The 22,978-nt window shown below is 39.9% G+C and overlaps 1 protein-coding gene and 1 long non-coding RNA gene across 4 annotated transcripts; one reads left to right on the top strand and one right to left on the bottom strand.

Moving 5' to 3' along the window:
* Positions 1–1,640: 1,640 nt before the first annotated feature.
* LOC136101506 (uncharacterized) lies at positions 1,641–19,616 on the bottom strand. Of its 3 annotated transcripts, XR_010651344.2 has the most exons (5): positions 19,416–19,616; positions 18,839–18,896; positions 14,444–14,505; positions 5,972–6,055; positions 1,641–2,202 (listed from the first exon to the last, which is right to left on the bottom strand). It is a non-coding gene; the product is annotated as an uncharacterized lncRNA (long non-coding RNA). The 3 variants fall into 3 exon arrangements; XR_011738940.1 differs by having other exon boundaries at positions 18,839–19,616; XR_011738939.1 differs by having other exon boundaries at positions 14,444–18,896.
* CISD2 (CDGSH iron sulfur domain 2) lies at positions 12,339–21,094 on the top strand. Its single transcript, XM_065837687.2, has 3 exons — positions 12,339–12,544; positions 19,502–19,713; positions 20,731–21,094. The coding sequence occupies exons 1-3, from the start codon at positions 12,442–12,444 to the stop codon at positions 20,818–20,820; spliced, it is 405 nt and encodes a 134-aa protein (XP_065693759.1). The 5' UTR covers positions 12,339–12,441; the 3' UTR covers positions 20,821–21,094.
* The last annotated feature ends 1,884 nt before the right edge of the window (positions 21,095–22,978 follow it).

The following is a 22,978-nucleotide window of genomic DNA, read 5'->3' as shown; positions in this document are numbered from 1 at the left end:
TTGCACTGAAACACGTCTGCATTCATTATAGTTCCTTAAATGCGCTACTGTTAGTTTTCTTGCTATCTAGGATGCCAGTTTTTGGAGAAAGCAGCATATTCCAAAAACCTGATTGTGCAACAACATTTCCAGTATGAAGCTTGAGAGTAGCCAGCAGTGAATTCGGGGAGCAATGCTCGCTTTTTTAAAGAATAATTGAAAAAGCATTATTGTGGTAGGACTGCCATGGTTTTTTAGCATTTGTATCGCATACAGGCTAGAGAGAAAACAATGCCTTGTACTTGTTATCTTTCTGTGATCACATAAACCATTTCTAGCAACTTCCTTGTGTAGTCTTCATTTTCTGCTTGTTATTGTGCTGAACAACGTGTTCAGGAAGCGTAGGCCCAAACCATTTCATGAATGTTCTTATCATCTTTATCAAGAATATTGATGAAAACCACCTTGGTGTTCCTTGCCTGCTCTGGATTCCGGATGCTATTAAACTGCTCCAAATCACCAGCGTGTCCACCTTTCTGTCACAGAAATCTTCCTCTGCCTCGTAAATTGCTACAAACTTCTTGAACTTTTTATTTATTGTTTGTCATCTCAGGAGGCTTAGGTAATTAACAGTATTCCAGTTCTACGTTCTTAATTATTATTTGAGGTTAATTACTATGACTCTATACTAAGAGTTTTGATCTGGTTTGCGATTCACATTTTACCTTATAATGGAAGGACTGAAGAACAGCACAAACACAGTTTAAAGTGTGTAATTTTCACTGCTAATTTAAGGCAACAGGAATTGTTAATGTGGTAAGTCAAGTTTTGTTTGTGTGCCTTCCAACAGTTGCATGTTAAAAATCAATATCTCTGTTAGCATTTGACCCCAAATAGAATTTAAGATGTATTGGATAGCTCTTGTTTATGGCTGTTGCTCAGAACCGGGGTTGTATATATTGGTTTAGTATGCCTGTATAGACAAACACTTTATTACACTCACTGGTCAATTTTTAAACAAATCCATTGATTTCAGTAGTTACCTTTAAATACACTTGAGAAAAGTAAAAAAACAATGACTTGTATAGCAATGAAAAAGAAGATGTACTCTCACAGTTCTGTGGCCATTTCTGCAAGTCATGGCTTGGAGAATGTTACACTCCTCACTCTCATCTCTTTTTCCTCAAATGGTGATGCAAAACTCATATATTTTCCCATCAGCTTCTGGAAATAAATAAACTCAATAGATTTTTTGCTTTAGTAGGAATACTCAGGCAAGTAAGGCCTCATAACCTTAATATATGGATGTGCCATACTCAAAGAGTCTCTCACCTTTACCACATGCAGCAGGTGTACTCTGATGCTACTTGCACAGCTACCTCATGTAGTAATACAAAATACAGGAGGCATTTTGATGATTGTTACTGAATATGGGCGTTGCAGCTTATTGCACCACTACCCTGTCTATTTGGGTTTGCTTCATTTTAATTCGATTTTTGAAGCTAATCCTCAGAAGTGGCTGAAGAGAGGTATTAACCATGTCTAATCCTCAGATGGTGGTGAAGTTGGGTTAGATTTTCAGAGGCTTATTATGCAAAATAGCTCAATAGATGTGGCACGGTAATAAACAGTTTGCACAAAAACACCAAGAACAGACCAGCTCATTTGAACTCCATCTTTGAATTTTGTTTCCTTTTTCAAGTACGGCGTTACAGAGCCCTGTGCAGCAAGGTGCTCAATAACCTCCAAAGCCTGAATTTGGCAGTCTGTTTTTTCTGCTTTGTGATGGTCCAGCAGAGCAAGCAGGAATGGAGATTGCTTGATACACTGTTCTAGAACTTCCCTCAGCATATAGGGGACTTGAGGGAAAAGCAGCCCAGCCTTAGTTTAAAGGTTAGCGTAGCTTGCTTGCACATCAATGTCCGTTTTTCACTTCCACTTGTCTCAGACCAGCCACTTTTACATTTTGAGCATGCTCTTCTACCTGTCTTCAAAACAGGTGGAGCAACCGAGCACCCTCAGCGCCAAGCAGCATTCCATACTGCGTCAGGATGCTTTGTCTATCTGAAAGGGGGAAGCAAGATGCAAAATGTTTCCAAAAAGATCTTCGTTTTTAGGAAAGAAAAAAAATTAGTTCAACAAAAGATGTTCTTCATCTTAGTCCATCTGGTAGGTCACTATTAGTTCTTGTTTGGAGGAGACAAAACACAACAGCTTCTGCTACTGGAAAACAAAGTGCTAAGATCAACAACAACAACAGCTTCTCCCTCTTTGCATGTATTACCAGGCCTCAATTTTCTCTTCAGCATCCTGTCTGACTTGTTTTTCCTTTAATTATCATAAATCAAGCTTGTAGTCAAATCCCTCCTTAATGTGAGCTCAGCTCACTGTATTGGGGACCCTTTTGATTCTGTGGAGACTACAAAGAGTAATATCAGAGAAGAAAGCTGGGAAGATTATTCCATTGGCTTTTTTTAACCCAACAAATAAGAAGGCTTAGTTCGCCAAACCAAGTGCCATTACATGACAGTGAAAGAAAAGCAGGTTTGTGGATGTCACTGGATTCCACCTGATCAGTGCTTTAAATACCTGCGCCCATTATGTCTCCTTCTGTTAGGAAGAAGAGGTAGCAAAACCCTTTCACATCTGGAGTCCAGCCCAAGATCAATGTGTTAGGCAGCAGCTAGCTTTCTAAGGAATATTAGATAAAAGGTCACTTTTTGTCTTATATTCCAATTTGGCAATTCTTCACCTCCCATTGTTTCTTTGACAGCTTCTCTGACATTGTCACTGAAACAATTTCCAAGCTATTCTACATGTTTCCTTTGTATCGTGCTGCTTTTTTGTCTCACTGCTAGGTCATGGGGCAAAACACCAAGTCCCTACATTAATCTATTTTAAGTTTTTGCTGCTCTGCATAGGGAGTTGTAAGATCTAATGTTCAAGACCACATAGAAAAGCTTGAGTGCTTTGTTGAATGATGGCATGCTAAGGTTTTATGGCTTGCACAAGGCCATGTGGGATTCACGAGAATATAAAGTACTTCAGTAACTTCCACTGAGATCCACAGACCAAGTTTCTCCACAAAATCTCCCACTCTTTGGGATTTTGTTTAGCACTTCATTATTTAGCACTTTTTTAGCCTCATAGTTACAACAGTTTTCTTTCAGTTGAAGAAAATATTTTGCTTCTCTTGAAATCCTTACAGAAAATAAGAGCTAGTTTACAAGAAGTTTTGACAACATAAAATCTGTTATGTTATTTTCACAGACCTAAACAATTAAAACTCTGAAAATTGCTACTGGATATTTATTAGTATTCATACAGAGTACTCATTTTTTTTTCCCAGCAAACCCACCATTTGATCTAAATGAAAAAGAGATTCAAGTCAGCAGCAGTTTGTGTCAACAAGAATGTTGTTCATTTTCCGTGCTGACTCAGCCCTATGGATATTGAAGCATTAAACTCACATGAGCATGTGCACGGTGTAATTACAATGCCAATTTTGAAAAATGAGAAGTTTTGTTGACATGCATTTACTAACTACCTTTGTTTTGTTCTTTTGTATGAATTCTTTACATTCCTGAATAAACATAGGTAATATATACATACATAGCAAAATAGCATCTTACAATAGGGGTGCAAAGCTCTGAGCAATTAGTCATAGCTATTAAAATAAAGTAACACAAGCTGAATTCAGCAGGTGAAATCCCCTCTCTGGACCAAATCTGAGTTTTATCAATTTCGCTAGGCCAGGGTACATCTCAAAAAGCTGTTTAATGGTGACCCACTTTACCCCTTCCCTTTGGAGGTGGTTGCTTTCCTTGTTATACCTGTTTTTTGGCCCCTCAGGCTGCCTTCACACTGCGTGCTAAGTCTGGGGGACTTACACTGTTACCGAAAACAACCAAGGTCTTATGGCAGTTTTCAGCAGTACTTCATTTGGCCTATTGTGTTTACCAAAGGAGACACCAAAGGCCTCTCTGAAATGCCTTCAAGATACGTCTGTTTTAATTACTTTGATGGAATTGATTACTAGTCAGATTTGGACCATCCTAGTTTGGTTGCTCCTCCAAGGCTTGTTCCAGAATGCAAATGTACTAAGCAAACCACAACCTTTGAGCAGTGTTTGGGTTTAACAAATGATTTGACCAGCATACCTAATACACTATAAAAATTGCTAATCCAGATAAAATGTTAATGATTAAAGTTGATTATTCAAGCAGGCTAGCTAAACTTATTGTTATACTGAACTATTGTAGAACATCCTCTCTCTGTTTCCCTCCCTGGTTCTGTTTTATACAAAATAATGCTATGTTTCCCTGGGGAAATTATTACATAGTCTTTTAGATGGCACTGGTTTAAATATTTGATGCTGTATTGACATATTTAAAATAATGATTTAAGTAAATAAGAAAGTCCATAGAAATACTTCAGGGTTTGTTTGTTTTGTTTGCCTTTGAACTGACAGGAGCATATTTAGACCATGTATTTAATTAGCCAGCTATCATGGGGTACTAAGAGTCATTTCACTTTTCCTTTTGTCCTTTTGAGCAACCTCATCTTTAAAGATTTGGATGATCTTTTCTGGTTTTGGTATGTCCCAGTTCACCATAAGATGTCCAAAAGCTTGCTTAGACCTCAAATATCCAGGTAATTACAGCCAAATATAGCTTGTTGAAGGCAGGAATAGTGTTTTTGTTTGTTGTCATACTGTAATTCAGGAAATACTGCTGATTACTCTAAATCGCCGAGACTGAAATTAGTCAGTGATTACACTGTCCATCATTATGGTTAGAGGGTGGATCAGGGCAGTATTTCCGAGAGGGTGGGTTGTGACACACACGGTAGTCATGAAACATGGCCAGATGTTGGCAAGTTGTTGGAAATTTTGCAAATTATAAAGCAAAGGCAACTTAGCTTCTGTACTCCTGGCAACCTCTATTTTCCAAGGTCAAGCACGCTTTTCAGCCTTTCAAGAAATATTACACAGATTTGTCACTTTTACAAGCAATAGATTCATTTTTATAAAGAAAATGAGGGCTGCAATTATTTTCCTTTGGATAATGGGACGTCATCTTAAAAAAAACAAAAAACAAAAAACAAAAAAACCCCCACAATTAACCAAAGAAAAAACCCCTGAAAAATTCTGGCTTAAGGAGTTAGTAGAGGGATCTAAGTTACTAATTTTTTTTGGTCATAGTGATTTAAATTCAAATGAACAGGGAAAAAGATAATTTCTTAGTCATTCCTGACTATTTTGTGGCCTCTTTTAAATGATTTTATGATCTCTATTTAGCTCCCATGTTAGAAAAACAAACACTGCTGCAATTAGGTATGGAGGACTCAGGTACTTGGAAACTGATAGCCTGACCCTTACAGTGTTCAGGATATTTGACAGTATCAAACCACATTGGACTGGCAGTTTGAGTGACTATGTGCAGAATAAATTTCTACCGTACCCGTTTTCTGAATAATCAGAACATTTCTGTCCCTGAAGCTGTCAAAATAACTCACATGAAAGTGTAAAAAAAACCTGAATAAAAATAGTTTCATTCCTCTTGGGGAAGAAGTTTAGAATGTTCTCAAGCATCTTAATAAATTAACTATAGACACCTATGATGACTAATTTTCAATAGAAGACTTTCTGCTCTAAAAAATGAAGGACTAGCATCTTTTCCTAGTTTCCAATAGCACTCTCCTAGCACATTGTTCGAGACGCATGCCTCTTAACTACCATGTACTTATTTTTCATTTACTTTTTACCTTTCGAAGTCATTAGGCTTACATTTCTTGTAAAATGAGTTCTGTAAATTTTGAGGTGATATATCTTACTGTTTGTGTTCCTTGCTTTCTCTGCTGATTCAAAGGCAAAAAGGAAATCAATTGTAAAGAAATGTATTTACAGACCTAAGAGCTCTCTGTACTGGGGTGAAGTGCAGAATTTATGCAAAATTCTGGCAATATCTTGAAAAGTGAGGAAGTAACTTACAAATCTTCTAGAGAACAGCCAGCTACCTAGATCTGGAAGTGCACTGTGGTATAGCCGACCTGCAGTCCAGAGGACAGGGAGTGCCTAGAAAACATAAAGAAGAAAAAGCATTACTAAGATAGGTATGAAATATGTTATGTTAATCTTATTTACCTCCTGTAGTACTGTTCCATGTCATTGCCTTGGGATCAAGACGGCCACTTTTTCCCTGCTTTCATCTCCATCCGTTAAACAAATATTTGTTGCCTGAAATGGAAGAGGCATGGTGGTTTGGTTTTGGTTTGGTTTTGTTGGTTTTGGCTGGTTGGTTGGCTTTGTGGTTTTCTTTTTTTCCCTCCTCTTTATTCTTGTGAGATGACAGAGGAGGAGTGCGGGTTACTGTCAGTGCCAGACATGGCTAACCTTGAAAAGGGAAGGCAGGCTCAGAAATCTCCACCGTGCTGTTGTTACACAGCAGCCTGAGGAGCAATGATAAAGTGCTGGTTTACTACGGCGTCAGTGGGCACTCTGACACAGGAAGAACTTAAGAGCAGAGAGCAGTCATATTGCAGAGATCGTGCGCTCTCTGCTCGGCAGGGGAAGCCGGTAGTTTTTCTGTGCTATAATTAGCCAACGAGTGCACATCGCGTCACAGGAATTAGTCTTGTGGCATTCTCACCTTTGCCTTCCAAAATGAAGTATCTTTCAGTGATAGCTATTATGCCAAAGGAGTAAAGTACTAAGGGAACAAATATATCCTTAGTTGCCTGGTGAAAGATACACAGTCTTCACTAATAGCAAAGATCGATGCAGGGAATGGTGAGTGGTCCGCTGCTGAAAATATATTGACAGATATATAGCTTCTTTTCCCTGGAATTCCCATCATAAGAGAGCAGCTTGTAGTGTTTGGATAGTGGTTTTAGTTCACATCTGTTCATTTCGCAGCGTGTACTTGCCAGATTGTGTCGGCTTTGTCCTCTGTAGGTCCCTTAGTGTAGGGGAGGATGGATCTGTTTTCCATCACTGCAGCTTCCTCACAGGGGACAATGTGTGGATTTTGCAGCCCGGTTTACTGCAACAAACCAGGCAGAACCTGCCACAAATCAGTAAGGTATCTGGTCTTTTATGGACATATTAGTGAATCCTAAGGATACTTGTTCTGATTTAAGTAAAACTGTTATGAATTAGCGACTCCTTGGAAGCCAATAAAGTTCCAAATCTGTGCAAGTCTGTGTGGAACCAGCAATCGGATCGGTTGGATCCTCCTGAGCAGCACCTAATGCGGGTGGAAAAACTGGATGATTCATGTAATGGGTCAAAATTTAAAACTCTTTGCAATATTATATTTACTGCATGCTTCCTTGTGTATCCTTAGTGTTACTTGACTGATGGTACTTACCATAGTTTCATGTCATACAATTTGTTACTTTCTGTGCTTTAAATAAAGGCAGTTGAAATCAGTAACTTAGTATAACTGAGTGGATATTCAGTTTCATCTTGTGCTATTTCTGCAAACATTACAGAAAGCACTACTGTGGACCAGTGCTAGCCACTGCATAAAAAGAGATTTCTGGTTGGAAAAAGCACATAATGTAAGTAGAATATAACTGAACTTTATCTGGGGATATCTAGGATGCTAGCACTGAATACTGAATACACGTATTTTTTCTTGAGTTGGGGTTTTCTTCAACTTTGTTTCATAACCAACTCATGCATAACATTTTCCACTCCCCAGCAGTAGTAATCAGAAAAAAGAAATAAAAATGTTAAACCTGTGGCTGAGAGATCAAAGCGTGGTACTTTTCTTGAATAGATAAAACCAGTGTCTACTGCTCTATTTTCTCATGCACAAAGTTGCCACATTGGAACTTTATCCTATTCTTAGAAATCTTGCCATTTTTCTTTACATTCCTGTTTTCATTCTTCTCACAAATGAATTCAGTACAATCTGTGACAATAAATAGCACTCTAAGCCACGGGGAATTTTAAAATTCAACAATAATATATGCTATTTTTAGAACACTGCAGTTACTTAGACAATTAAAATAGTACCTGCTTTCAAAACATAATAGTTATATTGTAAAATTATTGGACATTAGTTAGGTTAGAAAGTAATATCATGCAAATTCAGTAGTAATTTTATAAGATGAAAATTATGCTATCATGAAATTACCGTGTCGATTCTATCATAAATGTGATTTGTTTCCTTAAAACTCATTTTTCTCATGAACATTTTGCCCAGCACAGAATAATAGTAGATCTTCCCAATAAACACCAGCAGAAGGCACTTAAGGTGCCAGGTCTCAGAGTCAAGTGAAACCATGACAATCTCAGCTTTCTGCTTTCACTGAAAGCCTTTGGATGTACAAGTAAGAAACGAAACCCTAACCTGCACGCAATGCAATTGCAACTTGCTTACAACGTTCATAAGCATAAAATAGAGGAAAGTGACCTTATAGGTATGGCTTTATGCCAGTCTCCTGATTTTTTGAGATTCAGTTATTTAATATTTGGGTGCTGACAGTGCTGCATAACTAACTGATGGAGACGTATGAAATGAATCACAGTTCCTCCAGCCCTTCTGGGGTGTCATGATTTTGTTTGCTTTTGGGGAAGTGGAAGAGACAGAGATCTTTGTGTACAGCAGGAACAACAGCTAATCAAACCCCATTGTGAAATGATTCTATGAATACAAAGGGAGAGATGTAGCTTCCTCCTAGACAGGGGCTTGTGTTTGCTGATCACAGAGGCCAGCTCTTTGGTGACAGAATAGTTTTCAGTTGACAACAGTATTTTGCCTGCTGCAGTGATTGTTCCAGGCACTCAGTATGGAAAATGGCAATGCCAATTCCAAGAAAATGGTTTTAACAACACGAGACACCCTGTTGGTAGAACAGCTCATTACCATGAAAGAGTACTGAGCAAATTACCGTGCTACTTAGGCTTGTTTCAGAGATGGAACGACTGTGTGTCTGCTGCCTCAGCACCTTTCATCTTTTATCCTTACTGGTGTGTACTTGGTAAAAGAAAAGAAATAAATATCATGTATAAATGTTCTTTTCCTTTGCAAATCTAGACAGTATTATTTCATTTTACAGCTGAATTAAAGGCACAGGGAAATTAAGCACATTTTGAAGGGTAACTAGAGAAGGAACACAACCAGCTTCTTTTTACCTATGCCCAGTCTGCTGGACCAGGACCAACCAGCTTGTGGATGCTGAGGGCAACTCTTATTTCTACAGCAAGCCGGACCAATGCAGCTATGTTCTAGTGACATTATGCTTGGCAGAATAAGCTCCACCAAACATGATCTGCATCTGCACCACAAACTTTTCTACCATTCTCATCAAAGCATGCATAGTTCTAAGCTAATTGGGTTGGTTCTCTTTTAGGCTCTGTTTTGAGAATTTCATCTGAAAGACCTGAGCTAGCACTAACTATGTAGATCTCTTCATGTGGGTTCCAAGCTCCATCTTATCTGTAATGTTCTTGCTACATGAAAAATCCAAATGATAGAGGATACCTACTGCTGAAAGCAATAGCTGTATTTCAGTATCAGTGACCTAAGTTCTGTTCAAGCATCTATGTTTGGGCGTTTTTTGCTGTTACGTTTATTACAGCAACTCTATATATCCTACCCAATACCAGAGTTTCAGTGGCCAAATTCAGCATGAAATGCACAAGCAGAAGCAATCTTTACTTTTTAACAGTTCAGTTAACAGAAGCTAAATATGCAAGAATGAATTATTGCATATTACTCTCCCCCAAAAAGCTAGAAAATTTTCCAGCTATCCAACAGCACTTAGATTTGAAACAAGGTCGAAAAGGATGCTGCTAAAATCCTGAAGAAGCAATCTGACTGTAAAATAAGAACGTCCACATAGGGTGTTAAACATGTTGTAACAGAAGGAAGACAACTGCCTTGTAAATCTGATGTTGACTGATTTTAAGTTCTGACCTCATAACACGATCCCTGAAGATAGAATACTGCATAAAACCCCGTTCTCCTCTGCAGGACTGAGCAAGCCTGCAAGCTCACATTTTTCCCCTTAAGTCAAATAGGAAGTCTGCAGCCAAGTTGGAGAGTGAACATGCGTCTCCTGAGCCCCAGTTCAAACTGGATTTCTAAAAACCATCTTTTTGCCTCCCCTTCAGTTAATAATCTCATTCAGGCTTCATCTTCTTTATAGTTTTTTCCATAATCTATGACTTCAGCCTTTCATATACCAAAACTGTTCATCACTCATGTCAACTGACACCCACACCGACAGGCAAGATGTGGTGAGAATGGTTCCTCTCTGCAACATGTGCAGATTTTCTAGCAGTGTGCTGAGTGGAGCGCTGATCAAAGGCAGCACAGCAGGGCACAGGAGCTTCAGTGGAACGTTAGCTATGTTCCCAGTATCACAGCCAGCATCTAGAGAAGGCTGGAAGAGCAGAAGAAAGGGAGGAGGAGGAAAGGACAGAGGCTCTCAGCTTCAATGTGAAGTTGTCTGATTCAGAGCTGAAGATTTGCCTTATGTATCTTCAACCTTAAGTATTCCCTCATAAAGTTCCACAAACAAGGTTACATCATGACATCTGATTTGTAATCTTTACAGAATAATCAAGCGTTTTGCTCTTTCATTATCTTGTCTAATAGCAGGCATTTGCCTACACAAGAAGGAATCATTTTAGGACATCAGACGTGGTCATTATAAGGATAAACTTAGGTGAGGCAGGGAACTAAGATACTCTGAGATCACAGGAATATTCTTACTAGCTGAAGAAGATGATTCATCAGGAAATGTTAACGTAGGGTCACAGGTAAAGTAATATTCAGGCCACAAGCAGAACAAGCTGGATTTGTTTGTCTTGAACCTTGCTTCCAGTATTTGAGTTTTTTGCCTTGAGTCTTTATAGTGATTTTAACTTTTTGTTAAGATTATCCTGAATCGATCATTAAACCAAACTAGGGGAAGAGATCTAGCACTCAATACAAGGCAAACATGACTGCTGAGTAGATTCAGCCAAAGACAGCCCATTGAGTTCATCTGACTCAAGAAATGCAATAATTGCTCTTTCATTGTTTTGCTCAACCCTATTGACTTACCCCAAAACTTCTTAATTACCAATTCTGGGTTGGCAGGAAAAGTGCAGAGTTGATATGGGCAGACATGGAGTGGTTTCCATACACCAAGGGAAGAAAGAGAACTGTGTTCCCATCAAGACCACGTGAGGAAGGAGATGCATCTTCTAGAAGGATTGCACTGCTTCAGCTTTCCTGAAATGCTCGTGCTATGTGCGATACACTCACGGTAGCAAAGCATCTTGAACCAAATGATATTGGACTTGTGACCAAGGCACAATGCAGGAGTTTTCAGGTCTGGCTGGATTGTCTAAATTAACCAGGAATAGCTGCCTACTTCCCATTCTTTCACCTGACTACAAAGGGGGAATTTCCTATGCCAAAATGACCAGTCTCCTTGACACAAAAATCAAAGAAAATTAAATAATGCACTTGAGATACAGCTTGTTCTGTGCAAGCCATTGCCAAACATGAGGCATACGAGCCTCTCCCTACAATATTAAACCTCTCAGCACTGACATTATCCCACCTCAGAAAAGCTATGATCCATATGAAAAACATCACAGAATCACAGAATGTCAGGGATTGGAAGGAACCTCAAAAGCTCATCCAGTGCAATCCCCCCACCGGAGCAGGAACACCCAGCTGAGGTTCCACAGGAAGGTGTCCAGGCGGGTTTGAATGTCTGCAGAGAAGGAGACTCCACAACCCCCTGGGCAGCCTGGGCCAAGCTCTGCCACCCTCACTGAGAAGTTTCTTCTCATATTTAAGTGGAGCCTCTTGTGTTCCAGTTTGAACCCATTACCCCTTGTCTTATCATTGGTTGTCACCGAGAAGAGCCTGGCTCCATCCTCATGACACTCACCCTTTACGTATTTATAACCATTAATGAGGTCACCCCTCAGTCTCCTCTTCTCCAAGCTCCAGAGCCCCAGCTCCCTCAGCCTTTCCTCACACGGGAGATGCTCCACTCCCTTCATCTTTGTTGCCCTGCGCTGGACTCTCTCCAGCAGTTCCCTGTCCTTCTGGAACTGAGGGGCCCAGGACTGGACACAATATTCCAGGTGTAGTCTCACCAGGGCTTTTACCTCAATATTGTTAAGACTGTCCACATGAAAAGCAACTTTAACACGACAGGCTGACGACAGGTCACACACAACCTGTAAATCGTTATTGAAGCCGCACTCCTTACCTGCCGGCGACACCGCTCGCTCCCGCCCGGCGGCAGCGCCCCCCTCTGGGCTCCCGCGGGAAGCGCGGCCCGAGCGGAGGGGAACGGGATGCGCCTCTGAGCGCGTGCGCGGCACCGGCGTCGCCCCGCCCCGTGGCGCGTGCGCGGCGGGAGTAGCCTGAGGGAGCGCGCGGAGCTTCGCGGTGGCGGAGGGGTTTCTGCTGTTCTTCCCTCCCGGCCATAGCCGCCGCCATGGTGCTGGAGAGCCTGGCCCGCATCGTCAAGGTCCAGCTGCCCGCGTACCTCAAGCGCCTGCCGCTGCCTGAGAGCGTCGGTGGCTTTATCCGCCTCACAGGTAGGTGAGGGGAGCGGGGTGAGGGAAGCGGGGGGTCCCCGCGGCCGTGACCCCATTCCCGTCCCGCGGGTGTCGTGAGGGGCGCGGGGGGGCCGGGCCGGGCTCCGGCACATCCCCCGGGCCTGCCGCCTCCACCCCGGACTTCACTCACTTTGTCCCGGAAGAATTTTTTCCTAATATCCAATCTAAACCTCCCCTGGCGCAAGTTGGGGCCATTTCCTCTTGTCCCATCACTTGTTACTTGGGAGCAGAGCCCAACCCCTCCATGCTCCAAGCTCCTTTCAGGCAGTTGCAGACAGCGATCAGGTCTCCCCTCAGCTCCTGTTCTCAGGCTGAACAGCCCCAGCTCCCTCAGCCGCTCCTCATCGCACTTGTGCTCCAGCCCCTCACCAGCTCCGTTCCCTCCTCTGCACTCTCTCCAGCACCTCAATGTCCTTCTTGTGATGAGGGGCCCAAATCTGACCCCAGGATTCAAGATGGGGCCTCACCAGTGCCGAGTACAGTGGAACAATCACTTCTCTAGTCCTGCGGGCCTCACTGTTCCTGATACAAGCCAGGATGCTATTGGCCTTTTTGGCCACGTTGTCAGGCATTGGAACAGGCTGCCCAGGGCAGTGGTGGAGTCACCATCCCTGGAGGGGTTTAAAAGGTGTTTAGATGAGGTTCTCAGGGACATGGTTTAGTGCTGGAGTTCGGTTATGGTTGGACTTGATGATCCTGAGGGTCTCTTCCAACCAAAATGATTCTATGATTCTATCTGTTAAAGGTGGGGGGAACCCCAAACCTTAGTTGCTGTTGAAGTGTTTAAGGTGTCCTGTGAGGTAATAGAGTAAAATGTAGCGATAGAGTAAAATGTATTGATAGAGCAAAACCCACCAGGGTTCTCAGCCCCACTTGTTTGCACTGTATTTAAAATTCTTCTCAGGCCATGCACACACAGAAAATGGGATCTGGGCTGAAGGCCTAAAACACTCTCTCTTCAAGGTGAAGGTTATAGGAGCGTCTATACTGATAAAACAAAATAAATCTGTTTCTCAGAGCCTGCTACAGACACAAAATTAGGGGTTTTTTAATCTAATAATTTTTTGGAAGCATTTTCTAGGTGAGGGACTGAAAATACCTGTTCATTAATCGTAACCCTATCACAGAGTGAACAAGAAAGAAAACTAAATCCCAGCAAATTCTTTAGGTGTTCAGTGCATTTCAGTGCTTTGCAAACTGGAACTATCTGAGCATAGGCTCAGCTGGGATAATACAGGCAGAACCTCAAATAATGTCAAATAACAAGATGAGTTTCGTGATCATAAGTAAGAGGAATGTTATAACAAACTCTCTGGAAACATAAAAAGTCTTCAAAGGGTAGGATCAACCTTACATGTTTACCTTGCAGTACTAAGCTACGTTATTTTAATAGTGCTGGAGAATTATTTAATTTAGAACAGGCATAATTTATTTAAACCAGGTTTGAGTACTTTATTTCCCAGCATGTTTATGCTGCTTCAAAACTTGAAGTCCCATTATCTTTCCCACGACAAGTAGAGACATTTTACACTAACCGTTCTTCTTTCTCCACAACTACTCTCATCTGAAAATGTTGTCAAGTATATTTACTGAATAGAGAAATTCAGCTGCTACAAAGTTAGGAAGAGTGAGATACAATAAGCTACATAACAGTGCAGCCTCTCATATTCCTAGAACTTGGCAGTTTCTTACTTAAGTCATTGCTCTTTTAACCACGAGTTGTAGTTAAAAATTTGTTAAGCTTAGTTTAAGCTCCACTGAAACCTTAAGTGGAGACCAAACATCTTGAAATATCAGTCCCAAACATATGAAACAAAGGTAAAAGAAGAAACCATGTCAGAAATTGCTTTGAGACCTGGTAAGATTTAATGAGCGTACCTGAAAAAATCCACTGCCTCTAGTTCTTGGTGATTTCTTTGACTGCTCTTGTGCAAAACACCCTAAGAAAGGGAAAGAGACGTACAATTAAGAATACATACCTATAGAGACAACATTTTGACACTTTTCATTTTTTTCAACACTCAGATAATATCTAATATCTGCTGTCATGTATCTTCCTCTTAAGGTGGGTATGAATGAAAATTGAGGAAAAATGAGGTGCTTAAAGTTATGGCATAGGGTAAATGCAACGTGGTGAGGCTTTTCAAAATGAAATCATAGGACACCACATTCTAGGCACCTAAATAAAAAAAATATTCTCTCTTAGTGCTTAAAAGTTATTGAAAGTCATTGAAACCTCATTGGTCATTAAAGACTTTTGTACTTAGGTGTACTCAGAGCTGCTGGGAGTTTAAAGTTTCATCTGAGAAAACTGGATTCTTTCAGCAAGTGCTGCCTCTTTTGTATTGTTGGTTTGGTCTTAGCTTGTTCTGTCCTAAAGTCACAAGCCTCTAAGAGCAGAGGATTTCCAATTCTGGGAGTTATTTTGCAGCAGCAGCTTACAGGATCACATCTATTGAATTAACATTAGTGAAAGACTATTAGACAATAGAGAAGATTAGGTTAATATTGTCTTTTGTATTTACTACTACTAGAAATACAGAGGAGGATATTCTTTGGCAAATGACATATCAAACATGTCAAGCATTTTTCTTTGCTTCTCTTTGGAAGGTAAGAAATAATATCAATCTTAAAACATTCAAAGTGCATTAGTATTTGTCCTTTGGTGGCATCTACTGAACTTAGTCAGGGACACGCACTATAAACACTTGCTAGCATAGACCTTGTTCGCAAAGGGAGGCCGGAACCCAAATCTGGAACAGCGCAGTGTATTGCTTGTAAGCTCTTTTATTGCTTCTGTGAACCTTCATTAGCTTCCTGGCAGATGCGGCTTTGGTTCTCTAGTGCATCAGTTGTAGAAACAACAGACCAAAAGTATTGGGGAGAATCTATAGTGTGCTGATTAAAAATCTTGAGACACCCATTGTCTGTCATCACCTCACCAAATCACAATGGAAAAATGTTTGCTTGGAGAGAGGAAGACTGTTAACATCCAGTGCAAAGCTCCTGAAGGTAAAACCAATGAGGGAGGAAGGAAAGAATGTTTGACCTTGAGTTTGAAAGTGGATATCTAAATGGTTGGGCTGTTGCTGCTCGGAAGCCTCTTGCAGTTTCTTGTTGTAGCTGCTTTACCCTTCCCTTCTCAAGTATGCTGAAATGAACAGTGTTGTCTCATGCTGGTGTTGCTTTTTACCCTGGTACTTTATTAGAACAGCATAGACATTCACCTCAAAATAGCATGTGGTCAGAATGTCAAGGTTTATGGAAGAATCTAGGTGCTAGTCTTATTTCCATAAACAGGATACAGTCCTATGTGGGCTGTCTTATACTTGGCCTACATGTTAAGAGAGATTTTTAATGTAAAGAGCTGCCAGGCAGGAAGAGGACAATTTTGTGGATCATCTTTTAAGGTACTAAGGGGAAAGAAGTGTGATACCAGTATAACAGGGTCCTCAGAACCCATTTGAATCATGAAATTGTCATTTGCAGAGTGGCTTGCTAACCTACCCATAGCTTTGGCTTTTAATTTACTTAAAGTGTGCTATGTCACTAAAAGGACTGTCACCTCTCTACCTTGAGACCCGCTGCATAAGCTAATAGACATACTAAAGTGTTGTGTGAAGTCCTTTGTGTTTAGCTTGTGTAGCAATGAGAATATCCTTAAGAGACCCAAGCAACCAACAGAAAACTGTTAGAGTAGAACTGCTGATTAGTTCTGAAGAGAGTATAATTAAGTAATTTGAATTTGCATTAAGAATTTAATCAGTTTAGAGAATATACCATCACAATTCCAATCTTCATTATGACTGGTAGCTAATACTTGCTAAAGTTTTGACCTGCAGTTGAGCTGTTACTGTAAGAAGCTGCTTTGGGGTCTGTATAGGGTCATTTCCACATAAACTAGCTAAAACATAAAGTGAAATATAATAAAGGAGTAGTTGGGAAAGACAATTGTCAGTGGCTATCCCATCCTTTTCTGTTCAGTGTGTGTTTCTTATTTGTTTGGACTTGTTACTGTTAGACTAAATGTTAAGATAACCTGTCCTCAAAACTGAAACTCTGGCCTGTTGTCCAGAATTCTCTGGGCATTCCTGTTTCAGTGATGTTCCCGATACGTTAGACAGAGACCAGCCCTAGAGTGCTGGAAAGTAAGTCAAGTTTGAAGATTAACCTTTTCAATACTCTGTTTTCCATTTCTGGCTCCAAAGATTGCCTCTTTCCATTTAGCAGAATTGATAAAGAATTGCCAGAATCAATGTAATTGCTGAATTCTGAGTTACCAGCTGTGAAAATAAACAGGCTTGTGAATTGCCTTACATCTGCTTCAGAAAGGGATGAATGGCTTCAAAAACATGGAACAGCTTACAGTTTTAGGAAGATATAATTACATTAGTTGGGATAAAGCTTTTCTTCCATCCCTGCTTACTCAGTCCAATGATCTGTGACTTTTTTTACTTTGTGACAGTATCTTGTCTCTCATACCCTAGAAACATGGTCATGTTGATTTTTCAGTGTAAAAGTATAAGCCTCTGGCAGTCTTTTGGCAATAACAAGTCAGTTTATGATTAGTGTGCACACTGGTGTAAGTGCAGGCTTTTCAGAGACTCACAGGTCAGAAATACGTGGAGAAATCATTGGCTAGTGAGGACAAAACAGCAGTTAGCATGATACAAATATTAAATAATACCCATGGTATGTAATATTCTTGTACTTCCTATTCCTGTTTGTTTCTAATTTCTTTTTTCAGAGGCTACAGCTATTGTGTTCCTGTTTCATCTGGATGAACCCAGCTGGTTATGAGTTTCCCGTAGACATGACTACTGTTCCAATTTATCTTTTTTTTTTTTTTTTTGGTCATATCAGGGAGTTTTAAGCTGTATTGAGATGTCACTTGTTGTTTAGTTGCTGGTCTCTTTTAACAATGTTTAATTCTGATATGAGACTTTTCCTTTTTGTGTGTCGAACTTAGCCCAGCTGTATTCATCACACACTTGATACGTGCCCTGCTTTTGGTTATGGTGTACCTGTTGGCAGTTCTGTCTTGGAGTTCAGAGTAGCTTTGTAGAGATCCACCTCTTTGCCAATGGTCAGGTTAGACTCAATTTGGAATTTTTTTCAGTGACCAAATATTTTTCCTCTCTTCCAAAGTACGTTCCAAGTCAGTCCTTCATGTGAGGTCAGAAAGTGCATTTGAATTCCTATTGATAGAGTGTTTTGGAACAGTAATGATAGAAAAGACAAACAGGCACTGCTGTCCAGGAAACTCAGTATTTTGTCTAATTGAAAACATTTAAGTATCTCAGTGAGAACTGTCATAATTTAGGGCTTACAGCTTCTTGGGGTAACTGAGAAAAGAACAGCAGAGATTAGTCTAGTGCAGTGACTCTTAGCAAATTTTGTCAGTTGTGCGTAGGGACTGCTGCAAGTGCAGGTGTGGAAAGACTACTGAAAGTTCTTGCAGTGCCTTTAGCATTTATACAGTTGTGGCGTGTTCCCAGAAAAATGCAGTAAGTGTGGTTTTCACTTCAAAGGCTATGGAAAGCTCAGAGAACAAAAAAGTAGTCCCACAAAGAATTCTCCTCACATGGTATACTTCCAGAAAATTAAAATTATTACGAAAAATCCACTGTGTTCTAACTGGAAAAGTATTAGCATGGACATGTGCTCTATTATTACAAATAAAATCAACCTGTACAGAAAAATGTAATTTCTGAGAGCTACAATCTACCTAGCATCCTTTGCCTGCTCTATTGCATTTCCTTGCGTGTACATCTTAATCTCAAAAAGCAAAATGTAGAACAAAATTTTTTTTTATATTCTGATCCTAAGTAATTTAAAAGAGGAACTTGATTACAGTGTCTTGTCTTACAAAGCGCTTGTGCAGCTATTTGTGCTCCAGCTCATTACACTTCGTTTCTCATTTAGAAATGGAAGAGAGTTTAGAAATATTTTTATGTGAGTGTTTAATTTAATATATTCTCCATACATTTAGAAAAATGGTCTCTCCTTTATTGTACCATGGTACTTAAATTACACTAAACTATTGGCACAGTATATTTTCCTGGAAAAGTGGATCTACCTTACAGATAGATCTATATCTTATGCCAGGTGCTGATGAATTTCTTAAAAAGTCCAGTAAGTCTTTCTCTCACCAGTATGTCTAGATGATTTATAACGATGTAGCAAGGCAGCTCAGTCTGCAGAGGATATTTACCTGTACTTGGAAGAAGTTCCTCAGTTTGGTAAAGAGCAATTTTCTGTGGCTTGACTTACCTGATCTTAGGGCTCTTTGCTACTTTGTGTATTGTAGAAACTAGGTGCAGACAGAGCTCTGAAAAATAAAACCAAAAAGACTGGTGAAAGTTTTGCTAGTGTGTATCTAATAATCTGTATAATTTCTACCAAGAGTTTAAAAAAAACTTGGAAAAAATAAAATGAAAACTTCAAGAAGCTAAAAATCTGAAATAAGTAATTAGAAAAGGAATTATAAAACACACTGAATAGTTCTTCATATACAGAATGTTAAGATACCAGCACTGAATATACTTACTGCACGTAATTGTGCGCAGTTTGCTAGTTCACAGTGCAGGTTTACCTCAAGTGAGGAGAAACCCTGTAATTTTAGGGTTCCTCATTTCAGTACCTCTTTTATTTGGTTTGGATTTATTCTCTTCCATTGAGTCATCTTCTAGAGTGTTGAAATTGAACTTCAGATGACGTTCTAGGAGTCAAACTTTTACCTTGGCTCCAGTAAACCCCACATTTTAATCTCGGCCACCTTTCTTCTGAAGATTTACCCAAGTCTTGTTTGCCCTCAGAGCCTTGCTAACTGAGCAACACCATTCCTTACCATAAGCTGAAGTAATTTCAGGGTAGCTGATGCTGCACCATACTGAAGTGGTGTCAAGAACCAATCCAAATTCCACCTCTCTTTAGTTTCAGAATGGCTGCGGTTATTGCCTTTCCTGGGTGTGCTGGCCTTGCTCGGTTACCTCGCTGTTCGTCCGTTCCTCCCCAAGAAGAAACAGCAAAAGGATAGCTTGATTAACCTCAAGATACAGAAGGAAAATCCAAAAGTAGTGAATGAAATAAACATTGAAGATCTGTGCCTCACTAAAGCTTACTGCAGGTGTTGGCGTTCCAAGACGGTAAGACAACTTTGTGCTACTGTAGGATTAGAGATTGCAACTTGCATCTTTTTATCAGCGCTGTGTTGGTGAATTGCTACGTGTTGACCTGTTGCTTTTCTCTGGAACATGTTCCTGTTTTTGAGAATAGCACAGTTCTTATTTTTTCTCCACTGTAAATCTGTCTACATGCAGAAAGAAACTGGATAAACTTTTAAGAAACACAGTGGGGTTTTTCTAGAAAAACTTAGAGTGACTACCTGTGAGCAGATTAAAACCAAGCAAAGTCTTGTTTGATACTTGGAAATACACTGCAACTAATTAGGGCAAAACTACTCTGTTTCGCCAAAACAATGCTTAGAAAGTTGTTCATATTGTAATGAAAGTGAGCCTGGACCTGTGCTGATGAGGGAGAGCATATCTGCACCTGATCCAGAGCAGCCAGTAGATGACTGGTTTGGATAGTCTGTATCCTCCAAACCAACTAGATGTACATGGATATTTTTCATCTACCCTCAATTTCTTTTGAACGTCCTGACTGCAGTCTGATTTTTGTCCTTTCTGGTCTGAGTGCACTTCTGTTCTAACAAAAAATCTGCCATGGACCTAAGAAACCCTCTCAACCCTTCAGAACAATCAGTTCAGCAAAGTATTTCAGTTTTCCTTAAAGCAGTACTTTGTGGTTGCAAATGATTAAATCTGTTAAGAGCACTGTTACTAGTTCCACAATAAACTTTAAAGCATTTGTGGCTGTGATGGCTGCTTTGCTTGCTGTTCTTTCTAGGTAAAGGCGCTGTCTCTAACTTTGTGTGTAGAACAGCAATTTTAGGACCTCACAAACTTGGTTACCAGTTAGCAGGGGTTTTTTTCTTTGTTAGTAACGTGTCCTATGTCTAACAGGAGACAGCAAGTTTGATGTTGAAATAGGACATAGTAGGAGGAACTAGCAACATTATTGACATGCTCTTGCCATAGTATAAAAATCACCATGCAGTTGCTGTACAGTTATACTAATTCCTCATGTATGTTTTTTTGCAGTTCCCTGTCTGTGATGGCTCCCACAACAAGCACAATGAATTAACAGGAGATAATGTAGGTCCACTAATACTCAAGAAGAAAGAGGTATAGCTGATGCTTAATCCACTAGATCATGACTGATATACAGTCTTTTTATACTGTTGTAGTTGCAAAGGACAGCATTTTACTATGTGATTGTTATGATTTAGTTTAATGATTGCTGTAGATTTCTTTTTGGAATAAACTGCATTTAGACAGTGCTAAATCTGTCACTGTTTTAATACTTTATTCTGAGAAGAATTATGTCTGCTTTGGAAAACTGTAAAGTAACTATGTCTGTAAATAAGTCGTTTATTTCAACAATAAAATGACTTCCTAAAATTAAGCCTTTTTTTTGTATGAACATGCATTTATAAAACAGTTGCAATTTCAGAGTGACTGAAGTGCACCTTCTTGTTGATTTTTGTTCTGCTGAGAAGCTATCTTTTGTTCTGCTTTTCAGTAGCAAATTAAAGTTCACTTAAGTAGGGAAAAAAAGATCATAAATTCTTTGTTTGTGAATGGATATCACTGAGGGCAGGCAGCATAGCAGTGTTAGGTCATGCTAGGTGAAGGTCTGGCCTGTGCAGTGCATAAGTGGGCAGTTTATTAGTCTTGTGCAAAGCAGCCCAGCTCAGACAGGCCCCACACAGCCAGACAGTCTCATACCATGTCCTCGGTGCAGTGCTGCAGTTCCAGACCCTATAAACTCAACTATTGAGCAGGTCAGCCACTAACATTATCCCCCTATTTCAGGCCCCTGTGTTGATCATTCATGAGCTCTTGTAAAGAAACACAAATTTGCACTGTAGATGCTACTTTTTGCAGCAGGGACTTTCATGGGAGGAATTGGTTAAATGAGAGAACCAAGAAAGCAGAGCTGAGCTGTATTCTTGGCTTGCTACCCATTCAAAATGATTATTTGGGCAAGTGAGAACTTTGCTGTGGTATGGCTTAATTTCAGGTGCAGGTAAATAATTGCTACTTATCTAACTGTTAGACTTCTAATTAATTCTTCTCAAGTGCTTTATTCTCCAATAAGAGACTGTGTCCATCAGTTTAAAAACAATTTTTTCATCCATGCTACAATTTTAGACAATTGTACTAAGGCAGATTTCAACTGTTTCTTAACAGCATTTCATTTGACCCATTGTTAGGCAGGTGGGAAGCCCCAGAGCCGTGTGCCATTGCCAAAGCTGATTGCCACAGTGCTGAAACAGAAAGCAAGTCAGGAAGCAGTTCTCATATAATGGCTCTCGCAGCAGCAGCAGAACTAAGGTAGATCATTCTAACCTGCGTTTGTAACAGCTGTAGTTCTAGGTACCTAAACCTTTTGCCTTTCAGCAAAAAATGGCTGATTGTATGTTAAATGCCTGCTTTCACAAAGTGTGTAGTAGAACCATGGTACAGTCTTTAATGTTTACATGCTACATGGTGGTCTTACCTTGATGGGTGAGCAAACCATAAACATTATATTAGGATATAACATAGATAATAGGGGAAAATCCATAATGTTACTAAGTGTCTTGTATTCAGTCTTCACTTACAGGTGTGGTATATTGAACACCAAGCCCCAGTTCTTGGGTTTGGTGAAGAAATCACTATGTGAACTGCAAAAGCCTGTCTTGAGACTTTTTAAATATTTTCTCAGGCTTCAAAATCCACAGCCTGTTGTAGCAGGCTGTAATTATATACAGGTCTGTATGTGCTTCCAGTTTTTATCACTCAAATAGTTTGATTTCCTCTTAAGCCTGAGAAGTAAACTACATACATGAATCCTGGTTTTGTTTCTGTTGCTCTACTCAGACAAACCCTGCTGGAGTAAGTAATACAGCAAAATTCATTTTGTTTCTCCCACAAAGCTCCTCTAAAAGGAGAATGACAGTGTGAGACTTAACTTTACAAGCAAGATAAATTACTATTTCCTTGCATTTCAAAACCTGTCAAGGTAGTACTGTCTCTCATGGCCACAGAATTTTCTGTTAAAAATCTCAAACAATTTACTAATTGGTTTAAATTATCCTACCTAAAGTCTACAGGGATAGCTAGCTAAGAAGTGTCTCCAAAGCACTGTATCTCATGAGCAGTTGAGAAAGTTGAACCAGTTACCTGCTATGATGTCTTGCCACTGGATGACTTTTCTAACCTAATTTTGAAGCTCCACACAAAGTGATAAACTTGCCCCTAATGCTAATAAAGGCAAGGACTGAGGCAGTAGACCAGATCTTGA

Source organism: Patagioenas fasciata, chromosome 4 (assembly GCF_037038585.1).
Source record: "Patagioenas fasciata isolate bPatFas1 chromosome 4, bPatFas1.hap1, whole genome shotgun sequence".
Taxonomy (NCBI): Eukaryota; Metazoa; Chordata; class Aves; order Columbiformes; family Columbidae; genus Patagioenas; species Patagioenas fasciata.
This window is presented reverse-complemented; position numbering and strand designations above follow the sequence as displayed.

Excerpts from the sequence above, each read along its gene's own strand:
- CISD2 (XM_065837687.2), top strand. The coding sequence starts at position 12,442 with ATGGTGCTGGAGAGCCTGGCCCGCATCGTCAAGGTCCAGCTGCCCGCG. Across the intron at positions 12,545-19,501 it reads TGGCTTTATCCGCCTCACAG|TTTCAGAATGGCTGCGGTTA; the intron begins GTAGGTGAGGGG and ends ACCTCTCTTTAG. Across the intron at positions 19,714-20,730 it reads GGTGTTGGCGTTCCAAGACG|TTCCCTGTCTGTGATGGCTC; the intron begins GTAAGACAACTT and ends GTTTTTTTGCAG.